This window comes from Coccidioides immitis (genome assembly GCF_000149335.2).
Source record: "Coccidioides immitis RS genomic scaffold supercont3.2, whole genome shotgun sequence".
Classification (NCBI taxonomy): domain Eukaryota; kingdom Fungi; phylum Ascomycota; class Eurotiomycetes; order Onygenales; family Onygenaceae; genus Coccidioides; species Coccidioides immitis.
The window spans coordinates 3,786,394-3,813,545 of NW_004504309.1; the positions used below are offsets into that span (position 1 = coordinate 3,786,394).

A 27,152-nucleotide genomic window follows, 5' to 3' on the forward strand; every position below is an offset into this window, starting at 1 on the left:
TCACTGCACGTGATTTAGTTCTCAGCGGCAGATCCTTGAGGTTTGGGCCATTTCACAGAGAGGTGCACTGCGTGTATGCAGAACAATATGGGAATTACATCTTTGCTAGCCTTATTGAAGGATGCTTGTGAAACAAAATACTGGGAATTCTGTCCAGCAGGAAATATCCTATCCATTGCTCTGTCAAGTGTCACGAGCGCTGTCCCAGTGCAGAACATTGCCCAGATGATTGAGACCTTAAAAATTTTCATCAAGTGGCTTACTTATGATTTATACTACTTTGTTTAATTATTACTCCTGACCTTTGCTGGAAGATTTCATCTAATATTCATTCAGTAATTCATCGAGCTCGCGTTCTTCCTCTTCCGTCAGCATTCCTCCACCCTGAGCGGTCTCTTCGTCCTTGGGAACCCCCCTGGCTTCTAGTTTTGCTTGATGAAGATCCTCTGGGTGGAGAGACCATTGTCGAATGGTACCATCAATGCTTACGCTGACAACTTTAGATCCAAGTAATAGCAGACCAGTAACTTCTTCAAAATGACCGTGGTATGTGTGGTGGAGTTCGCCAGTCTTGGTTGGTCAACATCAATTTTAGGGCTCATAAAAACAAAAGGTAGACTCACAGCTCGATTCCATATCCTAACATCTTCATCCCTGCAAGCAGTAATCACCCACCCACCTGCTTCGTGTACTACCACATCTCTCACAAAATCTGGGTGCTCTAAGATAAGATCTGATTTCCACCCACTTTCTCGTGTAAGGCATTTAACGGTTTTATCAGCAGAGGCAGTCCATAAATCTCCATCTTCGTCAAAAAATAACCTATAAACACTGGTTTCATGTTCTAGGATAGGTTCCGAGACCGCCAAAGCTCCTGGACTTGACGGTATGCTAAAAGGTAGTATCGTACGGTCGCTGCAGGCACTGAAAACTGTAATGACGCCGCTCGCCTCTGTCGCAACAGGATCTAGAATCAAGTCCTGAACCCCGCGTGAATGGTCTTTGAGGACATGGAGCCTCGTGCCTTTAGATACATCCCAAATGATAACCTCTGCGTCTGCTCCACCGGAAATGAGGATATTGAAGCCGGAAACCCGGGGACAGAGCACTGTTTTTACAAAATCTGTGTGTCCGAGGTACCTGCGCCCAGGCTTGCGGGTCTTCACATCCCAACTCCAAATGCTTTTGTCCCAGCATCCGGAAAATACAGTCTTCCCATCGGGAGAGAAGGAAAGGCTCGTCAATGGTGCCGTAGGCCCTCTATAAACCGCAGTGGTTTCACCTGTCTTGGATATTTCCTTTCTGTTAGACGGCTTCGTGGGGTCGTTGGGCGCGGGGTATCATTCGCTCACCCACTTCGAGGGCGATAGTTCTCAAAACACCAGAACTTTCCGCGATAAAGATAGAGTTCAAGTTAAAAGGATCGGGAGCAATTGCTAGAATCTTGCCTGGAAGCTGAATTGGATTTCCATTTTTATTTCCCGCTTTCTCAGCTTTCCGTCGACTCTCCTCCAACGAGGTCCTAGACATACCAGTGTCAGTAGGAGGATGCGCTGAGTGAGAGAAGCGTAAACAAACGTTGTCTGAAAGAAATCATCGCGGTGCGCCGACTGCATTGTGGATGACCTTCGGAGTTTTCCACAGATTCGCTCTCAATCGTGATAAACACCCCTCCGGCCTCAACAGCTCCTCAATTCACTTCAGGCTTCAGTTGGTGGCGGAGATTTGCACAGCAGGTGCATGCTGCCGGCCGTGGTTAGCTTTTGAGTTAGTTAACTAGCCCCGTTTTACCAGAAACGGCTTAGCTGGATTCTTCCCAGCCCTTCTTCCACCTTACAATCCTCACTCTCAGTCTCACTTTCAGACCTCGCTCGCCCCCATCTCCAGCATCCCGCATCCGCCAACTTGCTCTCCTCTCCTTCTTTACCTTTACCTTTTAGTCACTTATTGTTTATTATCGTGCAAATCTTGCTCTCTCTTAATCTTGCGCTTCTGCGCGCAGAGATTCCGCATCCATGGATATGAACCATTTCATCGGGTATGTGAAATTGCTCCAAATTTGGTATAAGCTGGTTTTCTTTTGCTAATATGTAGCTTACAGGCGTCGCTTCAACTTGATTTCGAAGAGTGATATTCGGTATGATCAATATTCCACAACCTAAGTGACTTGATTTCAGACACCTAACCCGCATCCCAGCTACGTGGGAACGCTCCATGAGATAAATCCCGAAGCGTCTACCATCGCCCTCGAAAATGTCATCTCGCACGGCACGGAAGGTCGACGCGGTAATCCGTCTGAAGAAATAGCCCCTTCCGCTAGTGTTTACGAGTACATTGTTTTTCGCGGAAGTGACGTGAAGGACATAAGCTTCGCGGATGAGCAGAAAGAGAATCAGCAAGCCGAGCCACCACAAATGCCAAATGACCCTGCTATCCTTGGAGTAAGTTCTAAGATTTATCCGATGTCATCTCCGTGCATTTTCTTCAATCCTCCCTCAGTTATCATCCCCATCGCATGATGAAATATTACGGATGTAAATCACAGACCTGTTCCGAAGCGCAATACGATGTGGATATTTTCCGTTGCCTTCCTTCTGACCTAACGTTTCATGAACATAACTTCTTTTTTATATCGTTTAATATCGTTCCGCTGGGCTGATGAAGTTGTTCGTACAGAGTTCTTCCCGTCCTGGTCCTCCGCAGGGGGCAGGCCGAGGCCAGGCAAACCATTTCCCCCAACCACCCCGTCCAGCACCTCCCGGATTTCCTCAACAACCACCCTTCCCAGGCTACTATGGCCCATACGGTCAGCGATATGGTCCACCCGGGTTTCCGCCAGGCCCTGGTTTCCCTAACATGCCATACAACAACCCCCCAGGGTGGTATCCTCCTCCTGGTCAAGGTTTCCAACAACAGCCTGGAAACTTCCCTCCGCCACAAATGCCTATTGGACCCTCTCAGGTTCAGCAAGGCCAGCAACAGCGTCCAAATACCCAACCTGGTCCAGCCATGCCCAAGGCAACTTCTGAACTCCCGGTCGGTGAGAAACCTGCTACCAAACCTTCGAGTAAACCGGCGACGCCAGCTCCGGCGCCTGGACCTGGAGGTGCAGTCGCGCCATTGAGCGGTGCCCCTGAGAAGCCTGATGCAAAGCAAGCCCAACCGCAACCAAGTGTGCCCGGCAGCGCTTCTGCCACCGCTCCATCGGCCCCCGCAATGAATGGCACTGCAACTACTACAAAACCCATCCAGGCTCCCTCCAGTAACGCACAGAAACCAGAACGGGTTGTACCAGCAATCCCCATATCTATCCCTGCAGCAAAACCTCCTGTTCCTGCGACAACCAATATTTCCCTTAACGGCACTGGGGCCTCACAAACAGCTACGCAAAATGCCCGTACCCCTGTAGCGATGCAAGAGGCAACAAAAGCTGCCACAGCAGCTGTTGCTGCGGCTATGGCCAAGTTACCCCAGCCGCCATCTGCTCAGGGAAAGCCGCAGGGTAGTGAAGCAGCCGTTGAATCAGTAACCAAGAAAGTTGGTGAAATGAAGCCCTTCGAGGGTGAACGCCCGGCTCGTGGAGGACATCAAAATGTTCGCGGAGGACGAGGCCATCGTGGTGGATACCACCAGCCACATGTTAAGAAAGTTGAGGTTCCGAGTACCGATTTTGATTTCGAATCTGCAAACGCGAAGTTCAACAAACAAGATGTTGCCAAAGAAGCCATTGCATCGGGTTCTCCGCTCGCGGAATCCGAGGACAAGGCGACCAACGGAACAGCTGCGACAAATGGTACGAATGGAGCCGCTACATCAAGTGGAACTGTCGCCGCCTACGACAAATCGTCTTCCTTTTTTGATAACCTCTCCAGCGAAGCTCGTGACCGGGTAGAAGGTGTTCGTCGTGGGCGCCGTGGTGAAGAGGAAAAGAAAAACATGGAGACTTTCGGACAAGGAAGCGTTGATGGAGGTTATCGTGGCGGATTCAGAGGACGCGGAAGAGGAAGGGGATATGGCCGCGGTCGAGGTTCGTATGGTCGCGGGTATGGTGGTGGACGTGGAAGGGGAAATTTTCGAGGTGGACGCGATGCCTCTAATGTCACCGGTGTCGCGGCGCAAACATCGTAACCGAATTCTCACCCCCTATTATCCGTCGTTTCCACTTATGTCTTCCGTCGGATGCTCTTAATAACATTCTCGACATCGTGAGCCTGCTATAGCGACTGCTTTGATGGTATCGGTTTGAAGTGACATAGATCGAGAGCCAAAGCAGGTTCAATGGATCAAATAAACCTTCAAGCGAAACCCGAATTGCCCAAAACCACGTCCATATTTATCGGGTCAGGTATTTTGGTGGCATCCATCTTTTGACTTCCTTGCCAGCTAAATGCTGTTAAATGTTTTATTTTGTTCTCACTTTTGCCCGAGGTGTTAGGCGGCCGGTTCTGGACTTGCTGGAATGATGAGCAATGACATTGAAAATGCACTAATGTTGTTATGTTATCACCCAAATTAACTCTTTCTATGCCTCCTCGCTGAGCCAACGGTCTGTGTTGAGGGTCTTCTGTTTCCTACTCTCCATAGCCCCCATCTGTTTTTACTGGTCCGCTATTACCTACAAACCCACACCCCCTTTTCCTCTTTCTTTCTTTCTTTCTTTTTTTTTTTTTTCCCTCTTTTGTGGCATTGCAGATTGTTAAGGTTGCTTTTCCCTCATTCCCATCCCTTTGATTCTTAGGGTCTTGTTGATTTCTTGTTTTATGCATTTGCCAAAGGCCATAATGTGAAGAAATTGTATTATGGGGACGGGCATCAGGTGGGCGCTAGAACCTGTAACATATTAATCACAACAGATGTGCAATTAAAACAAAAGCTGTTGCTTCGTTTTGAAAAGAGTACGTACTCCCGAACTCCAGCTTAGTTCTCGCAGTGATCTGTAACTTCTGGGCCTGAAGCAGTGGATCATGGGGTAGCGTCCAAAACCAAACAGCTCCAGTGCTTGTAGTATACATAGAAAGCAGAGCCTGTCCATCATCCACTTAGCTAGTTTCTCCAAGCTTGTCGCAAGCTCGTGAATCTGACTCTATTCAGGAGAAGTCAGTTTCACGTGAACAGCGTGACTTGTCCGGTCGCCCCAGGAGATCCTCATCCAACGATTGGCTGGTCGCCACAACCGCGGCTCAAGCATCCCTAGTTTACCACCTGGGAAGCATGCTGTTCGCACTGTTTCCTCTGTTGCTACCGGCCTAATATATTATGGGAGATAATCTCTTATCTTCAGAGAAATTCCAAAATTGATTAATGTTTATTTTTTTGCAAGGCGGTTTCGCACCTTGTCTTCATCTTTCCGTGACCAATTCGCATCTACCGCCTCCACAGCCCGCCGCGATATCCGGGTTGCATACCTGTAGTCAACGGAGGAAGCATCGCCTCTTGAGTCTCCCCTAACCATGTCGGACTCCGTTGGTAAGAGTTCATCTAACCACGTTTCGAGAATCTCGGTTTATCCGTGGGAGATACGGTTGAATTTCGCCGTTTCGTGACTGACATATGCTCCTCGTTTGTTTATCTAGATCGGGTCTTTGTCCATGCACTTAATACCGTTAAAAAGATTCCACGGACGGGGTCGGCGCGCCCACCCCCGGCGGACCGTTTGAAGCTATATGGACTATACAAGCAGAGCATGGGTATTTCGCACCTTTTCCTGCCTCCCTCCTTGGGGCTTCCTTTTGTGTTATTGTCAGTTGTTTTTTTGGGCACGGAGACACGAAGCTGATAAGAGCCTTTGGCAAAACCGGTTAGAGGGGAATGTAGAAGGGGTTATGGACCGGCCAAGTGGGGATGGGGCGGATGTTCAGGCCGAGAAGGAGAAATGGTATGTGGTGTTTTGGGACAGGGTTCTCTACTTTTCCGAAATCCAAAGTGCTGAGATACGGGACTGACTGGATATACCCATGTATAGGGATGCGTGGTACGCACAGAAGAATTTATCGCGGACGGAAGCAAAACGACGTTATATTACTACGTTGATAGAGACGATGCATCGATACGCCGCTCCAACGCCCGAGGCACGAGAGCTGATATCGGAGCTGGAGTTTGTTTGGGACCAGATAAAATCAAACACCGCATCTTCATCTTCCTCAAGCCCAGTTCAAATGGTGAGGCCACATCATCTACACTCACACGGAAATTATGATTCAATCGGAGGCCGAATGGCGCGAGCCGATGATAATCAAATGGGGAGACATTCAGGGAGGGATTCACGATTGAGAGTCCTGAGCCCAGTCAGCCAGCCTGAAGAACAAATGATGAGAAGACGAAACTATGATCGTATGCCAGGGGAGGAGCAGGGTGACGAGGATGAGGATGATGACGAAGATGAAGAAGAGTTCCAAGAAGCACGAGACAGCTTCTACGGGGACGAGGACCAAGACGAGGATGACGTACGTCAACAGAGACCACATATAGATTTAGATATAGACCGGGAGAAGCGAAGCCGGCGATGGCGAAGACGAGTCGAGCAGGCCTTGACTAAAATGACCGCCGAAATTGCCGCTATGAGGGAACTCATGGAAACACGTGCACAGCATAACGGACGCAGAAGAACTATATGGGTATGGGTGAAATGGCTGGTTTGGCTTGCGATAAAGCAAATATGCTGGGATATTGTGCTCCTCGGCGTGATATGTGTTTGGCTGAGGCTTCGGGGTGACCGACGAGTTGAAGAGAGAATAAAATACATATGGGCGGAGTTCAAGAAGCGGCTGTCCAAAGTCCGGTTTCGCAGATACTTAACCCTAGCAGAGCTCACTCTGTGAGATGGGTGTCTTGTAAATACTTTTCTACAATCTTTTCATTACCTACAATATTAGATAGCGATTCGCTGTATGAATTATGTATGTACATATATAGTGAAGGCTTTCATGTTAGAATCGCCGTGAACCGTTTGAGATACGAAGAGGAATAATGCGACTTCGGGCATTCAACCCAGAGAAGACTTGAAATCCAACCAGCTATCCAGATCACTAACTATTAAGAGGAGCAATTCTTCTAAGTTCATTATTAGCAAGACGAGGCGCCTACATAACCAAGTTCGAGCCCCAGGGGCCGAACCGAGGTCCATAGCAATGAGCCGCAAAACGCGTACATAAAACGGGGCCGGTTCTCAAGCCTGCGGAGAACTTATTGTCACCAGTTTTGAGTAACCCAACTTCAATGTATGGTTTTGATTTCTGTCTATGATTTAAAACAAGGCTGATCTTATCCTTATCCCTTTGTTATTGTAAGTGGGCATATTTTACTGCTTAGCGACATTCGCACGAAGGACACATTAAGGTCCACAATACGTTACCAGAATGGCGGACTCTGAAGCAAGGAAGAAGGCCATGCAAGCGGTGCAGACATTTCTCGATGTGTGAGGTTACCCGTCACCATGGAGAAGAATGATTTGCTCATCCATACAACCCGTACAGCTACCGAGGGTTAATGAAGGAGAATGATTTCAAAGTACGTTTAAAGCTCTACAGGTAATTCAATCTGCTTGAAGTGAGAATCGAGGCAACTCAAAAATTCATGCGATGCTAGGGATACGACCGCCAGTTGATGCATGATTTGCGACTGATCGATGCTGAACCCACGGGCGGCGCGTTATGGGAAATGGATGTCACCGAGCACTGGGTGAATATGAATGGTATACACAAACCAACCATGCCCGTACGGAGGAGAGGATGCTAAGCAACACTGGATATGAGTAGGAGTCATGCATGGAGGAGCATATGCGGTGATATTTGGTGAGTGTGAGGGCAAAAATGGGTGACCCTTGCTCGGACCGATACTAATAGAGTTGAAAAGATATGTGCACAGCGATAGCCATGAATCCAATAGCGAGAGATGGGTATTGGGAGTAATCTATCCCCTTTCGCATTGTAGTGTGCGAATGTTGAAGACCGTGGTGGCTCATTAGAGTCTTCTAGGTTTCTCGCTGGCGTCACCCGTTCCCTGAACATTTCTTATCTCAGAGCTATACCTATCGGTATGTTCGCGTATTGGCTTCAAGAAATGCAGAAGCACAGCGCCTCGAATACACAACCTAATGATTATTGCAGGGACAACGGTACGAATTCGTGCAAATGTGCTTCAACATGGAAAAACAATGACGCTGCTTCGAGGTGTCATGGAATCTGTTGATGGCAAGACAATTTATGCCACAGCAGAGCATCATAAAGTCGCAGTAGACGCAAAACCTCAGCACGCAAACCGGTTAAGGAATTACCGAGCACAAATGCAGAACGAGCCGAGTGGGAAGTTATGATTGCGATCAGTGCTCTTCAAGAACATATATATAGACACATACCCACGGCATGAGCTGTGACCTTAGAGAAAAGACTTGTACCTTTTGGTCACTATAATTGGAAATTATCCGCACGAACCGTTTCTCCATTTCATGAACGTCAGATTTTGGAGATGGAGGTTTATGACTGGAACCCCGTGGGCCGGAAAAATAGAACTTGATGATTTCAAACGACAGGAATAGATTTCGCGACACAACGCGCGTGGGAACAGCATAATGCTGCGAATCCACACGGAGAGGAAGGCATCGCGATGCCTGGTCAAGTGCAAGACGGGCCCGAGAAAAGCGGGGATAAGATTCTATAGGAACAGACGGGAAAAAAAAAGAAAAGGATAACGACGCGATCATTTCGATATATACATCACGGAATCAATTGTAAATGAAATCTACCATTGCGGGGCTTGGGAATTGGCGAATATCTGCTTTCTCCTGAGGTGCACTGGAGTTTGACCTTCTGGAGTATCAGGGATGACCTTTTTTAGTCCCTGTAGGGAGGAAAACACCCGTTAGCACAGGATTAACCTAAAGGATAGGAGCATAGGTGCGGGTCGGCCTTGAAAGGAATACATACGAGCTTGTCAAAGACGCAAGCGTTGAGCTTCTGTTCGGGGCCCCGGCAGTGCCAGAGCTGCTGGTTGTTGTTTTCAAGACACTCCCAATGGCCCCGGAATTCCTTAAGACAGTGTGTGTTGATATCTTTTAGCCTGTGACATCAAATTCAATAAGCAATTATTCCCCGCCAGTCATGCCATGGACGAGCAATGGACGTACACGCTCGCGGCACAGCGAGTGACCTTGCGGCCTTCTTTCAAACATTCCAATTCTCCTTTCCCATTTGCCTCCTCCTTGCATTTCATGTAGTCGTCATTGAATGCTTTGCATCGATCGCCAATAAAATACGAGGCACTCATCAAAGGCGCGGAGCTCGCTCCAATTTCTTCCACCTTCGGAACCTCATCGGGCATGGGCGTGGTGTCGATGAGGACATGTTGATTGAATCTACGAGCGCAGCAGTTAGCGACCACAGAAAGAATGAAATGACAAGAATTGATCGCATTTACCTAGCCTGCCGGTTGCCGGACATTTTGGCGGTTAGACAGTCACTCTCTTTGCAATTGGGAGATAAGATCGATCCGGTCAGATCTGGAGGTTGAATGTCGGCGGCCAGTGTTCTGCTGTTCGCTGATTGGCTGGAAGAAGCTCACCACTGTGCTGACATAATCAGTCCACGGCATTCCGGCGGACGAGGAGCTGAAGCGCGGACGGACAAGAGAACAGCTCGCATCGACCTTCAGACAGGCTCACTTTTACGATGCGGACGGGAGAGCGGTTTCGCTTTTGCCAATTTCGAGATTGGTTGGGCTATTTCTTCCCTTCTTGAACCTCACTGATACCATGCATGTAGATGGATTAGTACATAATTTGTGCTCATCCACCACATTTTTGACGATAGGGTTCTGATATACATACAAACAGAAAACTATCCAGCATGCCGACAGCCGGTTCTGCAGCTGGATGTAAATGAATTCACTGCAAGATCTTCTTTGAGAGCTGCAACAGCATTGCTTGATTATTAACCAGGCACATGATTTTGGGTGACTTGAGGTCTGCTGGGAAGATGCCGCTGCAGGACCTTGCCGTCGTTCCACTCGCCAAACACTTGATCCAGAGGAAGTCACAAGCAAGACTGCTCACCAACCGTCTGGCCAACCCGCCGACAACCCCCCCTCTGGAGCTTCAGACTTCCTTCTCTCAATGTGTCTTTCTTTGCTTGCTCTTGATCGCAGTGGTTTCATACTAGATACTGCAACTATCTCCCTTTGAGACTGCAGATATAGCAGAACACACAAAATGGAGGAGTAAGAGGATGCCTCCCTTTGTGTCCATTTTCTCACCTGCTTTTAATTGCTAACAGCCCACAGATATGAGCTTGTTGGCGCGCAAGGTAAGTAATGCATATTCTGACACTGCCTCTAGACTTCTTTTCCACCACTCCATGTGCGTTCAAGAACCGACTAACAAACAATAGAATGGTTATTGGATGGAGATGAGCCTTCACCAAAGCTTTCAAGAATCAGCTCTCGCCGAAATGACCCTCCTGAAGGTGTCACCTTAGCTGATCTTAAAGACCCAGCTGGTGGCCAACAAATTTCTCGTCCTCGTGTCCAAAGCGGCTTTCAATTCCCAAAAAATTCTATATCCGCTGCCTCTCTGAATAGACCATCTCCAGTTCAAACTGGAATTAAAGCTCCCATCGTCAATAGGAATATACATGCCCAGAATGAACCAGCGCCAGCAGGCGGAATTGCACCGCCATCATTGGCAAATCGGACACGTGCTGTTTGGGTCAAACAAAAAGGTGCCCCTGGAACACCTAGCCAGCGAAATAGGAGTACGGCGCAACCCGAAGATACACCGGCTCAAGCAGCTTGGAGGGCGGGCCTTCCTCACACTGGTATGCTTACTGTTCATATGACTCTTAGGTAGCCTTTGCTTAGTGCTTTAGGTCGTATCGATCTCCCTTTTCAGTACAGGCAGTTAAGACAAAAGTACGATCCTGGAAAAAAAAAAGACTTGAAAAACGCGTTGAAGCTTACTCAATGTCTAGGATCATGAGCCATAATAAACTTCGAGTCCCCGAAGAAGTGGAAAAGGTCCTTTTCGAACAAGTAATGGCAGAGACCGGTGCCTTCATTCCGCCTCCGCCGAACTCTGATCAGGTTATTATGTTACCCAATCAATAAGGTATATTATCGCTGATACACTGTTTACAGCACATAAGAGTGTGGGGCACGTCAGACCAGGTTAGAAAGGCTCGTCTCCTGATTTCACGAGCCCTGGCTGTGTTCAAGCCGCCGGAAGCACAGGCCAAAAAGAAGTCGGCCCAATTCGTAAAAATTCAGTCTTATTCTGAACAGAAGGAGGAGATGATCAATAAAGTTGAAAAGCACGAATCTGTTCTGCAGCTCCTCAGGCAGAAACCGGACCCATCGGCTAGATTTCCAGAGACGGTACGCTCTACAGGTTGTCCTTTTAATGGGGATCATGGACACTTACATTGCTGCAGCTAGCTTTCCTCTGGCCAGCCGATGAGCTTCCGATCGAGTCGTCTCTTGGACCACGGTTAGAGGCCCTTGATCCGCTCCGAGTGGAATTTGGTTGTCCAATCTATGTTGATGATGAGCTGCCGAGTTATATCCGTGTCGATGCTTATGATCATGATACTATTCTTAAGATTGTAAGCCGGCTCCGCGCTGAGTGGATAAAATTATTGGCTACGATCCATGTCAAAATTAAGCTCTACCTTGTTCAACCTCCCAAGGACTTTACGGACTGTGAAGTTCAAGTTAAAATGCCACGCTCTGCTAACGGTGCTGTCCTCTCTACCCCTGTTCTTTACGGCACCCCCCTAGGTCCGAATGCAGTTCAGAGCCAAGGCGATAAGAGGGAGTTGATTCGTATGAAAAATGAAAGCCGATTGCGAGATGCCGTTGAGCATTCATTAAGAGGACTTCGATTTCTCAGAGGCCATGTTCGAATGCGTGTAAATTTCGGACTTTTTGTGCTCGACGACTATCGCATCCCGCAAGGGAAGCCTCGATACTCGTATGAAGAATTTAGGTCTATGCTTTTCCACTCGAGGACAAAAGGCCATTTGATTCCTGGGTAAGGTACTCTCCTACGATTTAGATGTTACCTGATTAACCAAGTGTTGTTGCTCTAGGCTTGACTTTAAACACGGCGACCAGGATATTTTGACTAGGATTGCCGCTGCAACTAATCTCCTTTCGCCCTATGAAGTTACATCGTTGTCTCTTGAAGATGCGAAGCCTTTATACGCGGTGAATTTTGAATTTGCGGGAGAGGACGGCTCTATATTGCGACTTGAAGCCGAATTTGCAAAGTCTCCGGCGTCGGGTTTATTCGAAGTTTTCCAGAGGCGTTGGATACGGCCACAAGAAGAAGGTAGATTTGGGGATCGTCGCCCACCACTACACATAGGTGTCATTGATTTTGAAAGGTATGAATTGTGGGATACATGGTGTGCGACGACAGTTCTCTGACTTTCTCCAAGCTCTGATTGGCAGCTCGAGATTTGCGCTGTAGACTTCCAAGCACCCTCAAGTATTGCACAGGCGCTAAGAGCATTTTCGCATTCAATCCAGTTTAAACCTGGTGCTGATCTGGACCTACGTGAAAATACTACACGGAAAGTCACATTTTCAAACGCTGTTCCAGTCAGCAGACTTGTTGAAAAGACTGCATTACGCTACCGACTGAAGGGCACCAGCTATATTTTGGAGGTTGCGCGCTACGATGAGTATTTTCGCGCGATGCCGGGCACCAATGAATTAACAGAACACCCAGTGGTCTCTTGGGGCGCCTCGATTTTCGACCTACAGTGGGATAATGTGCTTGGACAGCATGCAAATTTTCGACTCGGCCATACGGCGGATTGGGTCCCATCTTTAAGCACTTTTTTCCCTGATATTAATACTCCGGATCCATCTGGTGCATGTACAGGTTTTGATCAGTTCATGGAACTCCTCAAACGTGTTTCGGTGGTGCTTTGCCCCGGGCCCAAGAGTGGTACCGTAGTGCCGATGAATCTCGCTTCCAACCAACGTACGGCGAGTTCATCAACCCTCGCTATTGGGACTACGGCAAGGCCTGGAAATTCATCAAAGGGTAAGTCTTGGGCTCACATTGCTAAATAGCGATCGAATCAAAACGAAGAAAAAGTGCGAAGCAGAGATTCCAACTGTTATTGTGGTCAATTTCTAGCAGCAGTAGTGGGATACCAAACCACAGAAATACCATAAAGCAAAGATGTCACGTATTTTTCATTTATACTTTCTGGACTTATTGCTCTATGTTATCAGTTTCACGTCACAGCCGTGGCATCAGCATATTCAATAGCCAGAGTAAACTCCTTATTACAATATCATTGCCCGTCTCCCAGGGCCATTGGTTTCAAGATAATTCAGAAATTAAGGTATTTTGGGGAAATGGTGGCATCTCTCGGTACATATGAGCGTGACTGATACATTACGCACCCCCTCCACCTCCCGAAGAACTCGGCACAGCAGCCCCTTCGCCAGCAAGAAGCTTCTGCCGCAAGACTACGAGTATGTCAGTATACGTTCGGGGAATTGTCCATATCCAATGTGGCGGGCACATCTGACTCTGTGGCGAAGAAGAATATACATACCATCTTCAATGACTCTATGATTGGTAGTTTTTGCTTGCAGTACTTTCTCCAGATCACGTAAGTTTGTCTGCAACTCCTCTACCTTTCCGTTGTAGAATTCAATAGCTTTGGAGGTCGACTAGATTTGAGCAAATCCCGTCAGCAAAAGTCATAGCCTTCTTGCAAATCAGTTTAACAGTAAAAGTGAACCAGATCAACGTATGATAAGTCGGCTTTGTGAGGGGGCAAACGACTAAATTGATTTATATCGTACTTTCTCAACGTAAAACCCCGTTCCAACATCGACGATAACTTTCTCCCTATCCGCGAGCTGGCCCTTGACGTATAACGAATTGGTCAGCGGGACTAGTATCTCGCTCTTCCCCTCGGCCTTTTCGGTTGCACTCTTGACCACGCCAGCGTCTATTGAGCGAATGCATTCCCGAAATTTGGACTGCGCTGTGCGTAGCTTGGCGTGTGAGGTGGTGAGATGTTCGAGTTCGGTGCTGAGGCGGGTTTGGAGGGCGCGAAGTTGGGGAACAGAGAGGGTAGTGACGTCCACTATAAGGGAGAGAAGGTAACGGGGTTAGAATTCATAATTCACCGTGGGATGTGTGTAGGAGGTGGTTTGGAGAAAGATATTTACCTGCTCCGGCGGGTTCTGAAGAGCCTGACGGTTTGGACATTGTGTCTGGATGCAGGCTAATGGGAGAGCAGCATGGACTTGCAGTGGAGTGACGACCCTGGCCTACAGGAGCTGCTGCGGAAAGTTCTGCGTCAAAAAGCAGATTGTTTGTATACCCTTTGCGCTTTCAGTCTAAATATTTACATACGAAGGCCAACCTTGTTCTGGTGGGGGAGAGAAGCTTGGTTGGCGCCGATTGGGGCGCTTGAACCTCTCCAAAGACCAGATCTGGTACGGGGCACGGAGTACATTCAATCTTCCCCTTCAATATAATCTGGTTACACGCAGTCCATGGAAATGCTATTTTGACAATGGTGTCGCATCTGGATTGAACAATGCGATTCCCTCCCTTCGTGTTCGGCTTGTGACAACGTCGGATACATCAGCTACGTATTGAATTGTTAACCCCTCTGCGTGGTAGACCGATACACCGCGACGTCATCCATACACTGTTAGCTGGGTATAACCCATTGAATGGATGCACGAAAATGGCTATTTACCTTTTTAATGGCGTTCTATAATTTCTAGGATTTGGAGATTCAATAGTTTCGCCTCGAGATGAGAAGACCCAATGAGGCGCACGAGCTCCCTCTAGGAGCCATAAGAAAAAGGTCCAGCAACAAATGGAAAAGTCGCATCGAAGGCATGCCTGATCACTCGGAATGAAATTGCGCGGTAAGGGCTGCAATTCTCATGGCCCGAATGACTATGGGCAAGTGATTGCCCGTGCGGCGTGTCTACTGGCCAACCGGAATTTCCTCCCGTCCAAACTGGTGTCAGGAATTCAACTCACTGGTGAGCCCAAGGTGCCAGCCAGAGAGTGTTCATTTTTTTGGCTCAGCGAGTCGGTGTTCTAGACAGGTGTGTTGTCTGCCCTGTGCATCCTGGATATTATTTCCCTTGGGATATTTCATCTCAAAATGATGGCTTCTCATTACTCAAGAAAAGCCCCTACCGACAGCTATCCAATATCCCTTTCCGAAATGCCCACGAGTTTTCAAGGCTGGTCTGACTCGACCCCGCTGCTAAAAAGACCGTTTATTTGGGCAAACTCCCGTACCTGTTGACCGTGAGCGAAGAAAACATGTTGCCCTTCATTATTATGATTTAGGAAATTTTGCAAGCAAGATTCGATTCCACCGGATGAATCCTTAGGCAAGCCATTCACTGCTAAGCGCGGATCAACTTCTTAGTATTTAGGCTGCAGGGGTTCATTAGATATCACGATCTATACACCATTTGGACATGAGTATGTGAATGTCAGCCTGCAGAATCAAATATCCCCTACAATGCAGCAAGCGTATCTCACATATGTATTGAGATCTCCTAAGAACCTCCTGAAAGTCTCCAAATGGGGGAAAAATTGGTAGTGGTTCATATCTAATCATCCAAATTGTTTGAGCCGGAGGCTTGACCATTTGCGTTGCAGCTTTTCGGTCTGCTGCACACAAAAATTAGGGTAATGCTTTAATATTTATGTTTGCTCTTGAGAGAAAAGATTGCTGGCCTTTGCACAATTTGGGATACAGAAAAGAAGGTTTGGTGAGCCTTGTGAGCCCTACTTTTTGAGAATTTAACAACAGCAGATATGACCACAATTAAGTGAATTAGGTAAGGTAGATAAATTCAGAAATGCCACAACATCCTATACATATCAGCATATCCCAAAGGAATAATGAGTCTATGCCCATACAACGCTCATTTAACCGAGCTTTCACTAAACTCCGAACAACACCGCTGGTCTATTATTGTACATGCATACCATACCACCTGGATATCAATATACTCACTATAACTTGTCAAGGAGTGAGGAAATAAAGGATGGAAGCTCATCGAGGGAGACATCGGTTCGAAGATTATTTAATCGTCGACATTGGACTTCCACGTTTCGATGGCGTTCCCACGATTTCCCGACAACACAGATCACCGGAATGCCAGTAAGGTCGGCGTCTTTTAGTTTCCGGATAAGAGGCTGTTCTCGATCGTCCAAAATTGTATCTATTGAGCCGTTGTGATACGAGGCTATATGGTCGTATATCTTTTTGCTGTCTTCCTGGAAAGCTAGCCCAGGAACGATTATGGCGGAAAACGGCGCCATTGCTCGCGGCCAGTTGAGGCCCCTTGAATCAGCGAGAATATCAGCCACAGCTGCAATCATGCGGGAAACGCCAATTCCATAGCAGCCCATTTGCAGGGGAACGACAGATTTAGGGGACTCCTTCGCTCCATCCGCATTGCCTGACTTGGCAGGATCAATAGCCACAGTCGCTTGCAGCGGCGAACTATACCTCGTGCCCAGAAGGAACGTATGGCCCATTTCAATGGTAGTGTGAGTTGTGACTACACCATCTTCGCACTTAGAACACCGATCCCCAGATTGAACACGAACGAAATCGAGATCATGGTCAGTTCCTGGAAACTTAGTAATTGAAGAAAAGCTAATTTTCTTCTTTTCGGCGGTTTTGCTATCCAACAAATCATTCAAAGGTGGCCTGTCATAAGGTCGTACGCGGAAGTCGTATATATCCAAGACATTAAGACCCTGAGATTCAGCTTCAATACTGTCATGTTGCAGCTCAGTTTCCATACTTTTGCTTTGCAATTGAGCCTCGGCGTCGTCATCTTTTGCCTCAGTTTCCATATCCCTGGCCTGCACCTCAGTGTCAATACCGTTCTCAGCCCGTGCTCTCCAGACGCCTGACGCATTCTTGATGGCAAGGTCGAGAAAAACTCCATGAGCAAGTGCAATTGATCGGACGGCATGTGGATTGACATCTCGTTCGACCGGTTCCGCTGCATTTTCGTTCAACAGGTACTTTGGGTAGTATGCGCGGACGAGAGTCCTCCTATCTTTAGAAACAGCTGTCCACAGCCCGGTAGAGATTGCTGCAGCTGGAGACTGGGCCAATGGCCCAGGTCGAGAATAAGGAGGACTCGACTCTCTTCTGCTCGCGAATTTGGATGCATGGCCATCAGTTACCTCCTCATTAAACTTATAGTTACATTTAGAGCAACTGACGACAATGTCCTCGCCCTTTGAGCTTTCCAAGTGGAATTCATGGTTTAGACTTCCGCCCATGCTCCCAGAGTCTGCTGCAGCAACTATATACGGAAGCTTCAGTTCATCAAAAAGCCGTACGTAGGCTTCCTTAACAGAATTGTAAGATTTCATAGCCTCCTCGGTGCTATAATCAAACGTATAGAGATCTTTCATCAGAAATTCACGTGCTCGGAGTAGCCCTTGGCGAGGCCGACGTTCGTCTCTGTATTTTCTAGCTAGAGTTTGAAATGTATGTTAGCAGAACGTCCATTACAGTCAAAGCAAATAAAACTTACAAATCTGGTATACTCGCAGTGGAAGTTCTTTGTATGAGTTGGTCAAGCCACCCACGAGTTTGGTTATCTCTTCCTCATGGGTTGGTGCAAGAAGGAAAGGTGCATTTTTCCGGTCAAGAAATCTGAATACCTGGCAGGAAATACCGTTCTTAGTAGCCATCCTTATATGGACCCAGCATGATCTAAATACCTCAGAATCATCATGCAGTCTCCCGGATAATTTCCATAGGAGCTGCGAGGATAAAGCGGACAGAAATAACTTTGACGCCCCTTTATCCCGAGATAAAATGTAAGTCTCTATAGAAAATCGGGGGCAATACAGTGGCGTTATATACCTAGAGATTCCATGTGCTTATCAATCAAGTTTTCTAATTTCTTCTGGACTCGGAGGCCTAACGGAAGAAGGTGATATATCCCTGCATAGGCCTGTTTCGCTTATCAGAACGTGGGCGCGGATAACGCGAAGAGGTATCGGCTCCCAGTCGTACCTGACGGATAAATCCAGCCTGGACCAACAGCGCCGTAGAATCTATAGAATACGCTGTTAGTCACCTCCCGGGAACTCCTTCCAGCACTCAACATGCCTTGCGCGGCCAGGTTTTTGGGTACGGGAGCAATTGGCACCCAAATTTTGGATCGTAAGTTTCTCGGCCGGTCCTACAGATCTCTAATGTTTAGACATAGAACTCAAGCCCACGAGGGCAGGTTGGAGTGGCCATACATGAAGCCGACGCCGAATTAGCCTGACATCCCAGGTCTGGGATGGGTTCCATTTGCGAAAATGGCCTACCCCGAACCGGGGATAGAATAACATAGAACCAGACATAATCAGCAATGCCGCTGGAGCATCGGGACGGCCCGACAGCAGCAATTGAAGAAGATATCTCCCATCCAGTCAAGCTCGACGATTGACTCTGGCGAAAGTCGTCAAGCTCTCGTCAAGCTCTCATCAACTTTTTTGGCGGAGAATGGATGATCCGGAAGCCTATGCACGTGATCCGGTGATATTCAGGTGAAAGAGAAGTTTATTTTGCCAAGAAATATCGCAAATATCAGATCGAAGTCTCGCTTTCTTTGGCCAGCAATCACAATGGCGAAGGGCAAGGGAAAAAGGGCATCCGAGGCTGGTGATATGGCTGCAAGCGGACAAGGCAACTCCACCAGCAATACTGGTGCTGCGGACTCCCTCCCAGATTTCTCAGGCGCATCACTCGCGAGCCTCACGGAAAGAATAGAACTAAAACTGCACGAGAACCAGAAATCGAAAGCCGATCCGAAGAAGGCTTCTTCTCTGGCGAAGAGCAGTAAGCAGAAGCGTGACTCGAGTTCCGGAGTGCAGCCTCCCACAAACAACAAAAAGGGCAAGAAAAGGGACAGGAGCGGACAGGTCATCCAGAACCATCCACCCAATACCAAAAATGCGCAGGTTGATGATGTTCTGCAACAAGAAATTTACGCTGTTGGTGGTACGAAGGAAGACTACGAATTACTTGCCGGTGTGGAGTCTGACTCTGAAATGGAAGACCTGGCCGATGGATTGACGGGGTTGATCGGAAAGGGCGCCGACGCGGAAGCTCTTCGCCAGAACATTGAAAAGATCATGAAAGGAGGCGACATCCCTGCGGAACCTTCGCGTGGAGCTAAGGAGCCTATTGCATCGAATATAGATCCGAGTCAGCGGCAACGCAACTCAACAGAGAAGCAAACCAGCAAACAGCTAAAGCAACCTGAAGCGAAACCCAAAAAGGAGAACGAGAAGGCATTGGACCAAAAGTTATCTCGGCCTAAGAAATTGAGCTCGTCGAACCTTGTATGTCTAATACGTACTCTCTTTTTAATTCGCTCTTGCTAACCCATCTCCCCAGGTTCTTGATCCACGTCCGGACTGGTATTCGAGCCCTCTCCCCGAGATAACGGCCGACGGAGAAAGGCGATCTAACATCCCACGCCCTGTGCTGGACCATATTCGCGAATATGCATCATCCTTGTTGGAGGTAGAGAACAAAGCATATGTCTCCTCCCGCGAAGCCTCATCGTCTTCGACTTACAAGTTTTATTCCACCATCGTGTCATCCGGGACACTGAGTGATAAAATATCCGCTTTAACTTTGGAAGTTCAGGAATCGCCGCTGCATAATGTCAAGGCACTCGAACAGTTGGTCGGTTTAGCAAAGAAGCGGAGCCGAGCGCAGGCTGTTGAAGTTCTAAGATCGTTAAAGGACTTATTTGCCCAAGGGACCTTGCTTCCCAGCAACCGAAGGCTAAAGTATTTTATTAACCAGCCAGCCTTGGGCACGGCTCTCTTTGGCTTGAACAATTGGAGCTCAGCAGATCCTCTACCTCGAGGTCTAGAGCGGAGCCACCTTATTCACTGGGCATTTGAAGATTTCCTCAAACAGCAATACTTTGAAGTTTTGAAAATCCTCGAGGTATGGTGCAATGATGAGATCGAGTTCTCGAGGTCAAGAGCAGTCAGTTATGTCTACGAACTACTCAAGGAGAAGCCAGAGCAGGAGTCAAACCTCTTACGCTTACTTGTGAACAAACTCGGAGACCCAAGCAAGAAGATTGCCTCCCGCGCCTCCTACTTGCTTCTTCAACTCCAGCAAGCTCACCCTTTGATGAAAGGGACAATAATTTCGGCGGTCGAGTCAGAATTACTTTTTCGCCCTGGGCAAAGTCAACATGCCAAATATTATGCAGCCATTACCCTTAATCAGACAGTGCTTAGTAGCAGCGAGGATAAGGTTGCCGAAAAGCTTCTAGATATATACTTCAGTTTGTTCGTTTCAATTCTGAAGGCCGGCAAAGAAGGTCATGATAAATTAGCCGATAAACAGGATAAAAAGCCTGCCAAACTCAAGGGGAAAAAACATCGCAGTCTGGCCAAAAATAACAGCCAAGAGGATGAATTGAGAGAAAAACTTATTTCTGCTGTTCTCACCGGGGTTAATCGAGCCTATCCGTTTACTGCATCTAGCACTGAGAGGTATCTCCATCCCCTATATTGGATGCGGACTTAATTCTAACTTCTAGATATCAGGCTCACGAATCACATTAATACACTTTTCCGCATTACCCATTCTTCCAACTTTAACACCAGCATACAAGCCCTAATGCTTATTCACCAGCTATCATCTTCTCACAAAGTATCGGCAGACAGGTTTTATCGAACGCTGTACGAATCGTTGCTAGATCCCCGTATTACAACATCTTCGAAGCAGGCTTTGTATTTGAACCTGCTGTACAAAGCGCTAAAAGCGGATGTAAACTTGAAGCGAGTCAAGGCGTTTGTTAAGCGGCTGGTTCAAATTCTCACTTTACACCACCCATCCTTCATCTGCGGTGTTTTTTATTTGATAAGGGAACTAGAAGTAACGTTCCCTGGCTTGACTACATTGGTAGATCAACCGGAATACCACGAGGATGACGATGAGGAAGTTTTCAAGGATGTTCCAGAAGAAGATGAAGAAATTGTCGAAACTGTTTTAGCCCCTAAGGAGGCTAGTAATACAGCACCTGGCTACGACTCTCGAAAAAGGGACCCTGAACAAAGCAATGCTGACAGAAGCTGTCTTTGGGAACTGGTATGAGCCAATATCCTGATAAAGAAAATTCAAAATGCTAACGTACTCGCCCATAGCTCCCATACTTATCGCATTTCCATCCTTCGGTCTCAGTTGGCGCTAGTCAACTTCTACAACACCAAAAGATGTCTGGAAAACCAGACCTTACGATTCACACGCTTTCCCATTTCCTAGATCGATTTGTGTACCGCAGTCCAAAAACATCATCCAACTTGCGCGGGTCTTCAATTATGCAGCCGCTGGCTGGCGTCGATACCAGTGCCCTCCTCGTTACATCCGGACATACCACTAGAGCCCACGAATCCGTCAACAATGAAGCATTTTGGACAAAGAAGACCGAAGAGGTCGCTGCAGAAGACGTTTTCTTCCACGCTTACTTTAATCGTGTGGCTAAGGATAAATCGAAGAAGAAGCCCAAGAAAACTGCAAAGGACGAACATGACCTGGACGATAGCGACGCCGAGTCAGAGGTCTGGAAGGCTCTTGTTGATTCGCGCCCGGAACTTGAGGGTGGTGCGGGAAGCGATGATGATCTTGACCTGGAAGATTTGGAGTCCGCCATGGAAGATGAGGAAGATGAAGATCTTGGAGGAGATTTGTCGGGCGATGAAGACGTCATTTTCAATGATGAGAGTTCTGAAGGAGAACAGGAAGATCATGCCGGTCAAGCTGACGAAGACGAATTCGAAGGTTTCGATGAAGAAGACGCATTTGATATGGACGTATCAGATGAGGATGCCTTCCGTGATAGTGACGAGGATATTCCTTCTGATTTCGATATGGGCGTTGACGAGGAGCAGGAGAAGGAGACCGGGAAAAAACAGTCTTCTCGAAGAGAGAAGAGACGCAAACTTAAGCATTTGCCCACTTTCGCATCCGTCGAAGATTATGCTACCCTTTTGGATCAGGAGCCTGACGAAAATGTTTGATATTTCATGTACCTCGATTTTCAGAGCCATATCAAAAAAAAGTACTCATCTATACACGCAATACATTTTGACAAGCTCGGGTCAAACTCCCGCTGCACATTCCACAGCAACTTAGATCATTGACATAACAAGGCGAGACAAGATCCACTGTCTGCTACAGAAACCCGCGAGCGCCTAAGCCTGGCATTCCCAGCTCATCCTGCAAGTCACTATGGAACTCCTCGTCATTATTGAATGCACCATTACCTTCTTTTGAATCAACCTCCATCTTCCTTAGCCTGGCAGAGATCACTACACAAGCTTCGGACCATGCGCAGATAGTCCCCCCCAGACCCTCAAATAAGCTGTAAGGACTATCTGGCATCCGGTACCGTCCGCCACCAGCCTCTTGCATGACGAACGGTGGCGTTTTTCGCGCTTCAAGCAGCATAGCTATCGCCCGGGAGAGATAATAATCACCTGAGAGTTCCTTATGCGGTACGCTAGAGGTAACTTGCTTAAAGCAGTTTTTGGCTTCCTCACAGCCCTGTGCGCCATATTCAAAGGCATCATGTAGCATAAGCAATGGCCATGCGTTACCTGCGATGCCATGACATAGAGAACCACCTTTATAAAGGAGCCCCTGTTCCCATACTTTTTCGCTTGCGAGGCAGATCGCCTCATCCCATTCTGGTCGCCAGTATGATGCTGCGAATGCGGCATTTTTTCGTGCATTTGAGAGGAGGATCAAGAGGCCTGGCGCTCCGTGGCAGATCTGAACAAGTGGTGATGTGCGAGAAGAGGAGCGGTGAGGCACTGAGGAAGGCAAGTGGCCGTGGTTTAGAATACAGAGGTTGCATAGGGCGTTAATTGTTTGGGCGATGACGGGGATATGACTGTGAGAATGTCCTGCTCGAAGTTCTTCAGGTTCGCATGCGAGAAGGACATCAAGAATTCCGCCTACGGATTGTTAGTTTTAACGAGGGTGCACGGGGGATTGACATTCTCACATGTGCCATGAATGCTTCAATCAAATCCCCAAGGTCAGTAATGGATTGATGCATAGCGATATGCATAAGCGGGAAGAACTTACGCGCCAATATAATACTTATCGTGCCATGACCACATAAGCGGCATATACTCCCGCTCTCCGTATAACTCAAGGTAATCTCTTGCTCCAAGCTTACCCCCGCTAATAATGGAGTCAATAAGCTGTGGTACCTTTTCGAAGACCGCTGTCAGTGCCTCCACAGGCTCGATGTTGAGCCGTAGCTTGCGGATGTTCAATATAGCGTGTAGTAACCCAATACGACCGTAGAGAAGTTCATCTCCGCCTCTCACATCGCCTTGGTGCAGAGCAACATGCATAGCATCTTGGACTTCAGCAATATCCCGTTTATGAATACGATATTGTCCATCTTCAGAAAGAGAAGCGAGGCCTTGGCCGGCCGCCAAAATTCGTACGACTGCCGCGCCAAACGAGGCAGAGTCTAGCGGCGATAACCTTCCGGCACGGTGATTGACCTTCATAATATGGGGATTCAATCTCGAGCTTGCAAGACGCTGTGTCTCTGAGACCAAACTGTCGATAGACATATTTTCGGCCCGGAGATACTTGGCCTGCCGCTGAAGCCTCAGCGCCATAAGCACCGTACCTAAACGAAATTGTTTAATCTAGCCCTTTTTATTCTTGGGTTAGGAGAAAAGCAAGCCTACCGAGATGGCCATCGTAAATGGTTCCAAATGCACGACTATCGTTAGCGTCAGGTGCTTTGTCACGGGTCAATAGGATTTCAACTCCTTGCCTCACTGCTTCACAAAGCTGTGACAAGGCAAGTGTCAGAGATTCCTTCTCAATTGCAACCAGCTGCAGATCGTTGCTAAAGTACTGAGGCCTAGAAGTAGCCATTCTCTGGGAGGTGAAACTGTATCCGCAGAATCGGCAAGCTTCCTCGGTGTCTAGCTCGTTTGAAAGGATTGTACCGGAGACAACAGAGCGGATTGACTTGGGCGGGAAGCCCACATCTGCGACCGATCCTTAAGGCAGTATTTATAAAGACCAGGATCGAATACCGTCAAGCATCCTCCTCAATCAGAACTCCACCTGATTATCAATCCATTACGAGAGCGCCCGTCGTAAGGTTACCTCGATTCTCCCTTTTCCGCGCGTGCTGCGCGACGGCTTAAACGGTGACGTCATCCGATTACTCGTGATTCGGGTCGGTTTAACTATCTGCCGGGATAGCTTGTGTTAGGTAATCCAACCAGCCGCTCAGTCCCGTGCTGTCAAATCTCAAGGACCCGAGCTCAGCTGAACGACAAGCATACAAGATAGGATTCGAACCCATACTCCGTTCAGTAAGATTAAAAGTCATCATACCAGTCAGCATCTCAAAGGCCGGGGAATAGTTATTCCACTTGAAGGGCGCGCCGACATCAAACATGATGGAGGACTTGTATGCTTGTCATTCGCTAAGCTACCTAAAGGGGAATCTGGCTAATCTATGTGGGTCACGTGAGCGAGGTGCTAGTTGGATTACCTAACACCCCCCCATGCAATGAGCTCCAGCAGTGAGTGAGAGCCACAAAGATCCAAAGCTTCCTAATCTCTCAAATCCATGATAAAAATTAATTACAAAATCCAGATTTATTCCTTCTTTAGGCTTAGCTCCATTCACCACAATATGGTATTTTTGCCAGCTTCACTGATAAACCTCCATATTTTCCTGTATTAACCTGTCACCCCTATCACACTCACAAATTGAGTGTAGGGATCCATTGCAAGAGCCTTCATAAGCCTGTCAGCTTTATTTGCATTGCTTCCAATGTGCTTGATTGAGATTTTGTCCTTTTGCACCCAGTCTCTTAGCATATGGTGCTGAATCTCAATATGGCATGCTCTTCATGTTATAGCTTCAGCTTTGGCTAAGTCAACAGCTCCCTTGTTGTCAACACTTAATTTTGAGCTCCTTAGCCTTGCTGAGCCTTCACTAATTACCCCAGCATCTATCAACAGGTTGTTGATCCAAACCAGTTCACAAGCAGCTTCACTAGCTGCCAAATACTCCACTTCAGTCATAGATTTTGAGATGGACATCTGGCACTGTAATCTCCATGATATTGGAGCTCTGTTCATGGTAATAATATAGCTGCTGGTGGATTTGTACACAGGGTCAGCTCCAGCCCAGTCAGAATCTGAACTGACTGCCAGTTTCAAGCCTTCAGGATCCATATCCCTTTTGAAGACTATTCCTTTTGATTTTGTGCTCTTGAGATAGCATAGAATCTGCTTGAATGCTGCCCAGCTCTCTCTATTGGGCCTGCTGTTGAATCTCACCAGATAATTGACTGTGAATGCAATATCCAGCCTCATACACATAACTAGGAACTGTAGAGAGCCCAGGCCTTTCCTGTAATTTGTAGGTGTAGCCTGCTTGTCAACTCCATCTTTAAGGGTCTGATCTGGTGCAAATTTAATGCTTATTCCTTTCTTCATTGGTGTTTTGGAAGGTTTGCAGTCTTTCATTCCATATTCAGTCAGTAGATTCTTGATATACTGTTCCTGGTTCACAAAAAGGTCTCCATTTGGCTGCTTTTGAACCCACATGCCTAGATAATGGCTCTGTTCTGTAACCTTCTTGATCTCAAAGCATTCCTGAAGCTTCTTGATGAGCCATTCTATCTCAGCTTCATTGGGTCCCATTATACAGCAGTCATTAACATGTAGGGTTAGATAGATTTGTTTCCTCTTGTGGTAGAGTAAGCCCACATCATATGGAGAGATCTGGAATTCTAGAGATTTCAGATAGTCAGTAGCTGCTTGATACCAAAGCCTAGCAGCTTGCTTCAATCTATAGAGTCCCTGGCATAAGAGCCCTACTAGGTTACCCTGCCTGTGCTTGAATCCAGTGGGTAGTTGAACATATACATGTTTGTCCTCTGGAAGAGTTCCATTTAGAAAGGCTGTCATAAAGTCAAAAACTCTGATCTTCCAGTTCTTGACTGTTGAGATAGCAAAGAAGACTCTCATTGTAGATTCACTGACAACTGCTGTATAGATCTTCTTGTAGTGAACATCTTCTTGCTGTTTGAATCTGCATACAACTCAATGAGCTTTGAATCATACTGTGCTACCTGTGTTGTTGAGCTTTCTATTGAATACCCATTTGCCAGAGAGGATCTGCATTTCAGGTTCCTTCTTGACTAGAATTCAGATGCCTTTCTCTTGTAGTTTGGAGACTTCAACATCTAGAGCCTCCTTTCAATAAAGCCACTCTTTGAAGTGTTTGGCTTTGGTGATAGATTTTGGTATATCTGTATGTGTGCTGAGCACTGGAAGCTCAGCTCCATTTGCCTCTTCTTCTTCTGTTGCATCTGAGAAGATTTCTTGCTCTTTGCCCAGGTATGTGGGCTCTAAAGCCTCTAATTTGCTGTCTGTGAGCTTCTTCATGATTTCTGGCTTCTTCTTTGCAAGGTAAGCTAGTAGCTTGTGTTGCCAGCCATTCAATAGATCTATATAATTGTACTCCTCTGAGAGTTCAATGTATTCAGCTTCAGTTAGCAAATTTGTAGGGATTTGATCCAATTTCTTGTTAAATATAACATCTCACAAGATCATTATACTGTTTGTTTCTGGGTCCCAAAGCCTGTAGGTGTGCATGCCATGATATCCTACAAATTTGACCTTCTTGAACCTAGATTGGAGCTTTGAGAATTTGTTCAAAATCTTCACATAAGTGTCACATCCCCATCTATGGACCCATCTGCAATGGGGTTGATGACCCATCCAGGCTTCAAAGAGTGTCAACAGCTTCATGTTCTTGCATCTGTATAGAGGCACTGAGGTAGGTGATAGATTCATCATCATGGAGACTGTGGCAAGAGCTTCACTTCATAACTCATTAAATAGTTCTTAGTCTATAAGTACACTTCTTGTTCACTCACAAAGAAGTTGTATTCCTTGTTCACTCATTTCATCTTGTTGAGATGTATATGGGCATGTAATCTCCTGTTGTATACCCTTGCTCCTGTAGAATTCAGTCAGTTGTTGGCTTGTCAATTCAGGAGCTCCATCAGACAGTATAGTGCCAATTTT

General features: G+C 47.2%; 10 protein-coding genes across 10 annotated transcripts; 5 read left to right on the plus strand and 5 right to left on the minus strand.

Moving 5' to 3' along the window:
* Positions 1-153: 153 nt before the first annotated feature.
* CIMG_06901 (WD repeat protein) lies at positions 154-1,713 on the minus strand. The gene is made up of 4 exons (XM_001243004.2): positions 1,579-1,713; positions 1,357-1,522; positions 624-1,286; positions 154-570 (listed from the first exon to the last, which is right to left on the minus strand). Exons 1-4 carry the CDS (start codon positions 1,614-1,616, stop codon positions 322-324), a joined length of 1,116 nt encoding a protein of 371 aa, XP_001243005.2. The 5' UTR covers positions 1,617-1,713; the 3' UTR covers positions 154-321.
* A 166-nt stretch (positions 1,714-1,879) lies between these two features.
* Positions 1,880-4,802, plus strand: CIMG_06902 (uncharacterized protein). The gene is made up of 4 exons (XM_001243005.2): positions 1,880-2,038; positions 2,102-2,137; positions 2,198-2,441; positions 2,677-4,802. The coding sequence occupies exons 1-4, from the start codon at positions 2,016-2,018 to the stop codon at positions 4,126-4,128; spliced, it is 1,755 nt and encodes a 584-aa protein (XP_001243006.2). The 5' UTR covers positions 1,880-2,015; the 3' UTR covers positions 4,129-4,802.
* A 556-nt stretch (positions 4,803-5,358) lies between these two features.
* On the plus strand, positions 5,359-6,916 carry CIMG_06904 (acyl CoA binding protein). The gene is made up of 4 exons (XM_001243007.2): positions 5,359-5,466; positions 5,574-5,687; positions 5,803-5,875; positions 5,963-6,916. Exons 1-4 carry the CDS (start codon positions 5,451-5,453, stop codon positions 6,816-6,818), a joined length of 1,059 nt encoding a protein of 352 aa, XP_001243008.1. The 5' UTR covers positions 5,359-5,450; the 3' UTR covers positions 6,819-6,916.
* Positions 6,917-7,259: 343 nt separating this feature from the next.
* On the plus strand, positions 7,260-8,427 carry CIMG_06905 (uncharacterized protein). Its single transcript, XM_001243008.2, has 7 exons — positions 7,260-7,414; positions 7,473-7,506; positions 7,585-7,690; positions 7,755-7,790; positions 7,852-7,894; positions 7,974-8,032; positions 8,106-8,427. Exons 1-7 carry the CDS (start codon positions 7,356-7,358, stop codon positions 8,309-8,311), a joined length of 543 nt encoding a protein of 180 aa, XP_001243009.2. The 5' UTR covers positions 7,260-7,355; the 3' UTR covers positions 8,312-8,427.
* CIMG_06906 (NADH-ubiquinone oxidoreductase 20.8 kDa subunit) lies at positions 7,763-9,486 on the minus strand. Its single transcript, XM_001243009.2, has 4 exons — positions 9,412-9,486; positions 9,122-9,349; positions 8,922-9,054; positions 7,763-8,835 (listed from the first exon to the last, which is right to left on the minus strand). Exons 1-4 carry the CDS (start codon positions 9,432-9,434, stop codon positions 8,737-8,739), a joined length of 483 nt encoding a protein of 160 aa, XP_001243010.1. The 5' UTR covers positions 9,435-9,486; the 3' UTR covers positions 7,763-8,736.
* A 192-nt stretch (positions 9,487-9,678) lies between these two features.
* On the plus strand, positions 9,679-13,203 carry CIMG_06907 (uncharacterized protein). The gene is made up of 10 exons (XM_001243010.2): positions 9,679-9,706; positions 9,756-10,209; positions 10,273-10,295; positions 10,380-10,805; positions 10,857-10,899; positions 10,959-11,070; positions 11,125-11,361; positions 11,418-12,016; positions 12,075-12,371; positions 12,426-13,203. Exons 2-10 carry the CDS (start codon positions 10,202-10,204, stop codon positions 13,066-13,068), a joined length of 2,388 nt encoding a protein of 795 aa, XP_001243011.2. The 5' UTR covers positions 9,679-9,706; positions 9,756-10,201; the 3' UTR covers positions 13,069-13,203.
* CIMG_06908 (prefoldin, alpha subunit) lies at positions 12,434-14,370 on the minus strand. Its single transcript, XM_001243011.2, has 4 exons — positions 14,188-14,370; positions 13,816-14,102; positions 13,563-13,680; positions 12,434-13,473 (listed from the first exon to the last, which is right to left on the minus strand). The coding sequence occupies exons 1-4, from the start codon at positions 14,225-14,227 to the stop codon at positions 13,400-13,402; spliced, it is 519 nt and encodes a 172-aa protein (XP_001243012.1). The 5' UTR covers positions 14,228-14,370; the 3' UTR covers positions 12,434-13,399.
* A 1,443-nt stretch (positions 14,371-15,813) lies between these two features.
* CIMG_06909 (proline-tRNA ligase) lies at positions 15,814-18,467 on the minus strand. The gene is made up of 7 exons (XM_001243012.2): positions 18,284-18,467; positions 18,147-18,219; positions 18,051-18,091; positions 17,898-17,988; positions 17,753-17,832; positions 17,563-17,692; positions 15,814-17,502 (listed from the first exon to the last, which is right to left on the minus strand). Exons 1-7 carry the CDS (start codon positions 18,386-18,388, stop codon positions 16,016-16,018), a joined length of 2,007 nt encoding a protein of 668 aa, XP_001243013.1. The 5' UTR covers positions 18,389-18,467; the 3' UTR covers positions 15,814-16,015.
* Positions 18,468-18,618: 151 nt separating this feature from the next.
* On the plus strand, positions 18,619-22,111 carry CIMG_06910 (CCAAT-box-binding transcription factor). Its single transcript, XM_001243013.2, has 4 exons — positions 18,619-19,372; positions 19,428-20,551; positions 20,606-21,149; positions 21,206-22,111. The coding sequence occupies exons 1-4, from the start codon at positions 18,653-18,655 to the stop codon at positions 22,076-22,078; spliced, it is 3,261 nt and encodes a 1,086-aa protein (XP_001243014.1). The 5' UTR covers positions 18,619-18,652; the 3' UTR covers positions 22,079-22,111.
* A 121-nt stretch (positions 22,112-22,232) lies between these two features.
* Positions 22,233-24,218, minus strand: CIMG_06911 (lanthionine synthetase C family protein; the record flags this gene model as incomplete). The annotated part of the gene is made up of 4 exons (XM_001243014.2): positions 23,774-24,218; positions 23,151-23,712; positions 23,068-23,081; positions 22,233-23,017 (listed from the first exon to the last, which is right to left on the minus strand). Exons 1-4 carry the CDS (start codon positions 23,964-23,966, stop codon positions 22,233-22,235), a joined length of 1,554 nt encoding a protein of 517 aa, XP_001243015.2. The 5' UTR covers positions 23,967-24,218.
* Between the last annotated feature and the right edge of the window lie 2,934 nt (positions 24,219-27,152).

Excerpts from the sequence above, each read along its gene's own strand:
- CIMG_06901 (XM_001243004.2), bottom strand. The coding sequence starts at position 1,616 with ATGCAGTCGGCGCACCGCGATGATTTCTTTCAGACAAC. Across the intron at positions 1,287-1,356 it reads TGAGAACTATCGCCCTCGAA|ACAGGTGAAACCACTGCGGT; the intron begins GTGGGTGAGCGA and ends GAAATATCCAAG. Across the intron at positions 571-623 it reads TTAGGATATGGAATCGAGCT|ACTGGCGAACTCCACCACAC; the intron begins GTGAGTCTACCT and ends TGACCAACCAAG.
- CIMG_06902 (XM_001243005.2), top strand. The coding sequence starts at position 2,016 with ATGGATATGAACCATTTCATCGG. Across the intron at positions 2,039-2,101 it reads GATATGAACCATTTCATCGG|GCGTCGCTTCAACTTGATTT; the intron begins GTATGTGAAATT and ends TGTAGCTTACAG. Across the intron at positions 2,442-2,676 it reads ATGACCCTGCTATCCTTGGA|AGTTCTTCCCGTCCTGGTCC; the intron begins GTAAGTTCTAAG and ends TTGTTCGTACAG.
- CIMG_06904 (XM_001243007.2), top strand. Across the intron at positions 5,688-5,802 it reads ACTATACAAGCAGAGCATGG|AGGGGAATGTAGAAGGGGTT; the intron begins GTATTTCGCACC and ends AAAACCGGTTAG. Across the intron at positions 5,876-5,962 it reads CAGGCCGAGAAGGAGAAATG|GGATGCGTGGTACGCACAGA; the intron begins GTATGTGGTGTT and ends ACCCATGTATAG.
- CIMG_06905 (XM_001243008.2), top strand. The coding sequence starts at position 7,356 with ATGGCGGACTCTGAAGCAAGGAAGAAGGCCATGCAAGCGGTGCAGACA. Across the intron at positions 7,791-7,851 it reads AGCATATGCGGTGATATTTG|ATATGTGCACAGCGATAGCC; the intron begins GTGAGTGTGAGG and ends AGAGTTGAAAAG. Across the intron at positions 7,895-7,973 it reads AATCCAATAGCGAGAGATGG|GTTTCTCGCTGGCGTCACCC; the intron begins GTATTGGGAGTA and ends AGAGTCTTCTAG.
- CIMG_06906 (XM_001243009.2), bottom strand. The coding sequence starts at position 9,434 with ATGTCCGGCAACCGGCAGGCTAG. Across the intron at positions 9,350-9,411 it reads TCCGGCAACCGGCAGGCTAG|ATTCAATCAACATGTCCTCA; the intron begins GTAAATGCGATC and ends CTGCGCTCGTAG. Across the intron at positions 9,055-9,121 it reads ACTCGCTGTGCCGCGAGCGT|GCTAAAAGATATCAACACAC; the intron begins GTACGTCCATTG and ends TTGATGTCACAG.
- CIMG_06907 (XM_001243010.2), top strand. Across the intron at positions 12,017-12,074 it reads AAAGGCCATTTGATTCCTGG|GCTTGACTTTAAACACGGCG; the intron begins GTAAGGTACTCT and ends TTGTTGCTCTAG. Across the intron at positions 12,372-12,425 it reads GGTGTCATTGATTTTGAAAG|CTCTGATTGGCAGCTCGAGA; the intron begins GTATGAATTGTG and ends ACTTTCTCCAAG.
- CIMG_06908 (XM_001243011.2), bottom strand. The coding sequence starts at position 14,227 with ATGTCCAAACCGTCAGGCTCTTCAGAACCCGCCGGAGCAG. Across the intron at positions 14,103-14,187 it reads TTCAGAACCCGCCGGAGCAG|TGGACGTCACTACCCTCTCT; the intron begins GTAAATATCTTT and ends TCTCCCTTATAG. Across the intron at positions 13,681-13,815 it reads CGGGGTTTTACGTTGAGAAA|TCGACCTCCAAAGCTATTGA; the intron begins GTACGATATAAA and ends GCTCAAATCTAG.
- CIMG_06909 (XM_001243012.2), bottom strand. The coding sequence starts at position 18,388 with ATGTCTGGTTCTATGTTATTCTATCCCCGGTTCGGGGTAGGCCATTTT. Across the intron at positions 18,220-18,283 it reads TAATTCGGCGTCGGCTTCAT|GACCGGCCGAGAAACTTACG; the intron begins GTATGGCCACTC and ends AGAGATCTGTAG. Across the intron at positions 17,833-17,897 it reads TAAGCACATGGAATCTCTAG|GGGCGTCAAAGTTATTTCTG; the intron begins GTATATAACGCC and ends CTCGGGATAAAG.
- CIMG_06910 (XM_001243013.2), top strand. The coding sequence starts at position 18,653 with ATGGCGAAGGGCAAGGGAAAAAGGGCATCCGAGGCTGGTGATATGGCT. Across the intron at positions 19,373-19,427 it reads AATTGAGCTCGTCGAACCTT|GTTCTTGATCCACGTCCGGA; the intron begins GTATGTCTAATA and ends CCATCTCCCCAG. Across the intron at positions 21,150-21,205 it reads GAAGCTGTCTTTGGGAACTG|CTCCCATACTTATCGCATTT; the intron begins GTATGAGCCAAT and ends ACTCGCCCATAG.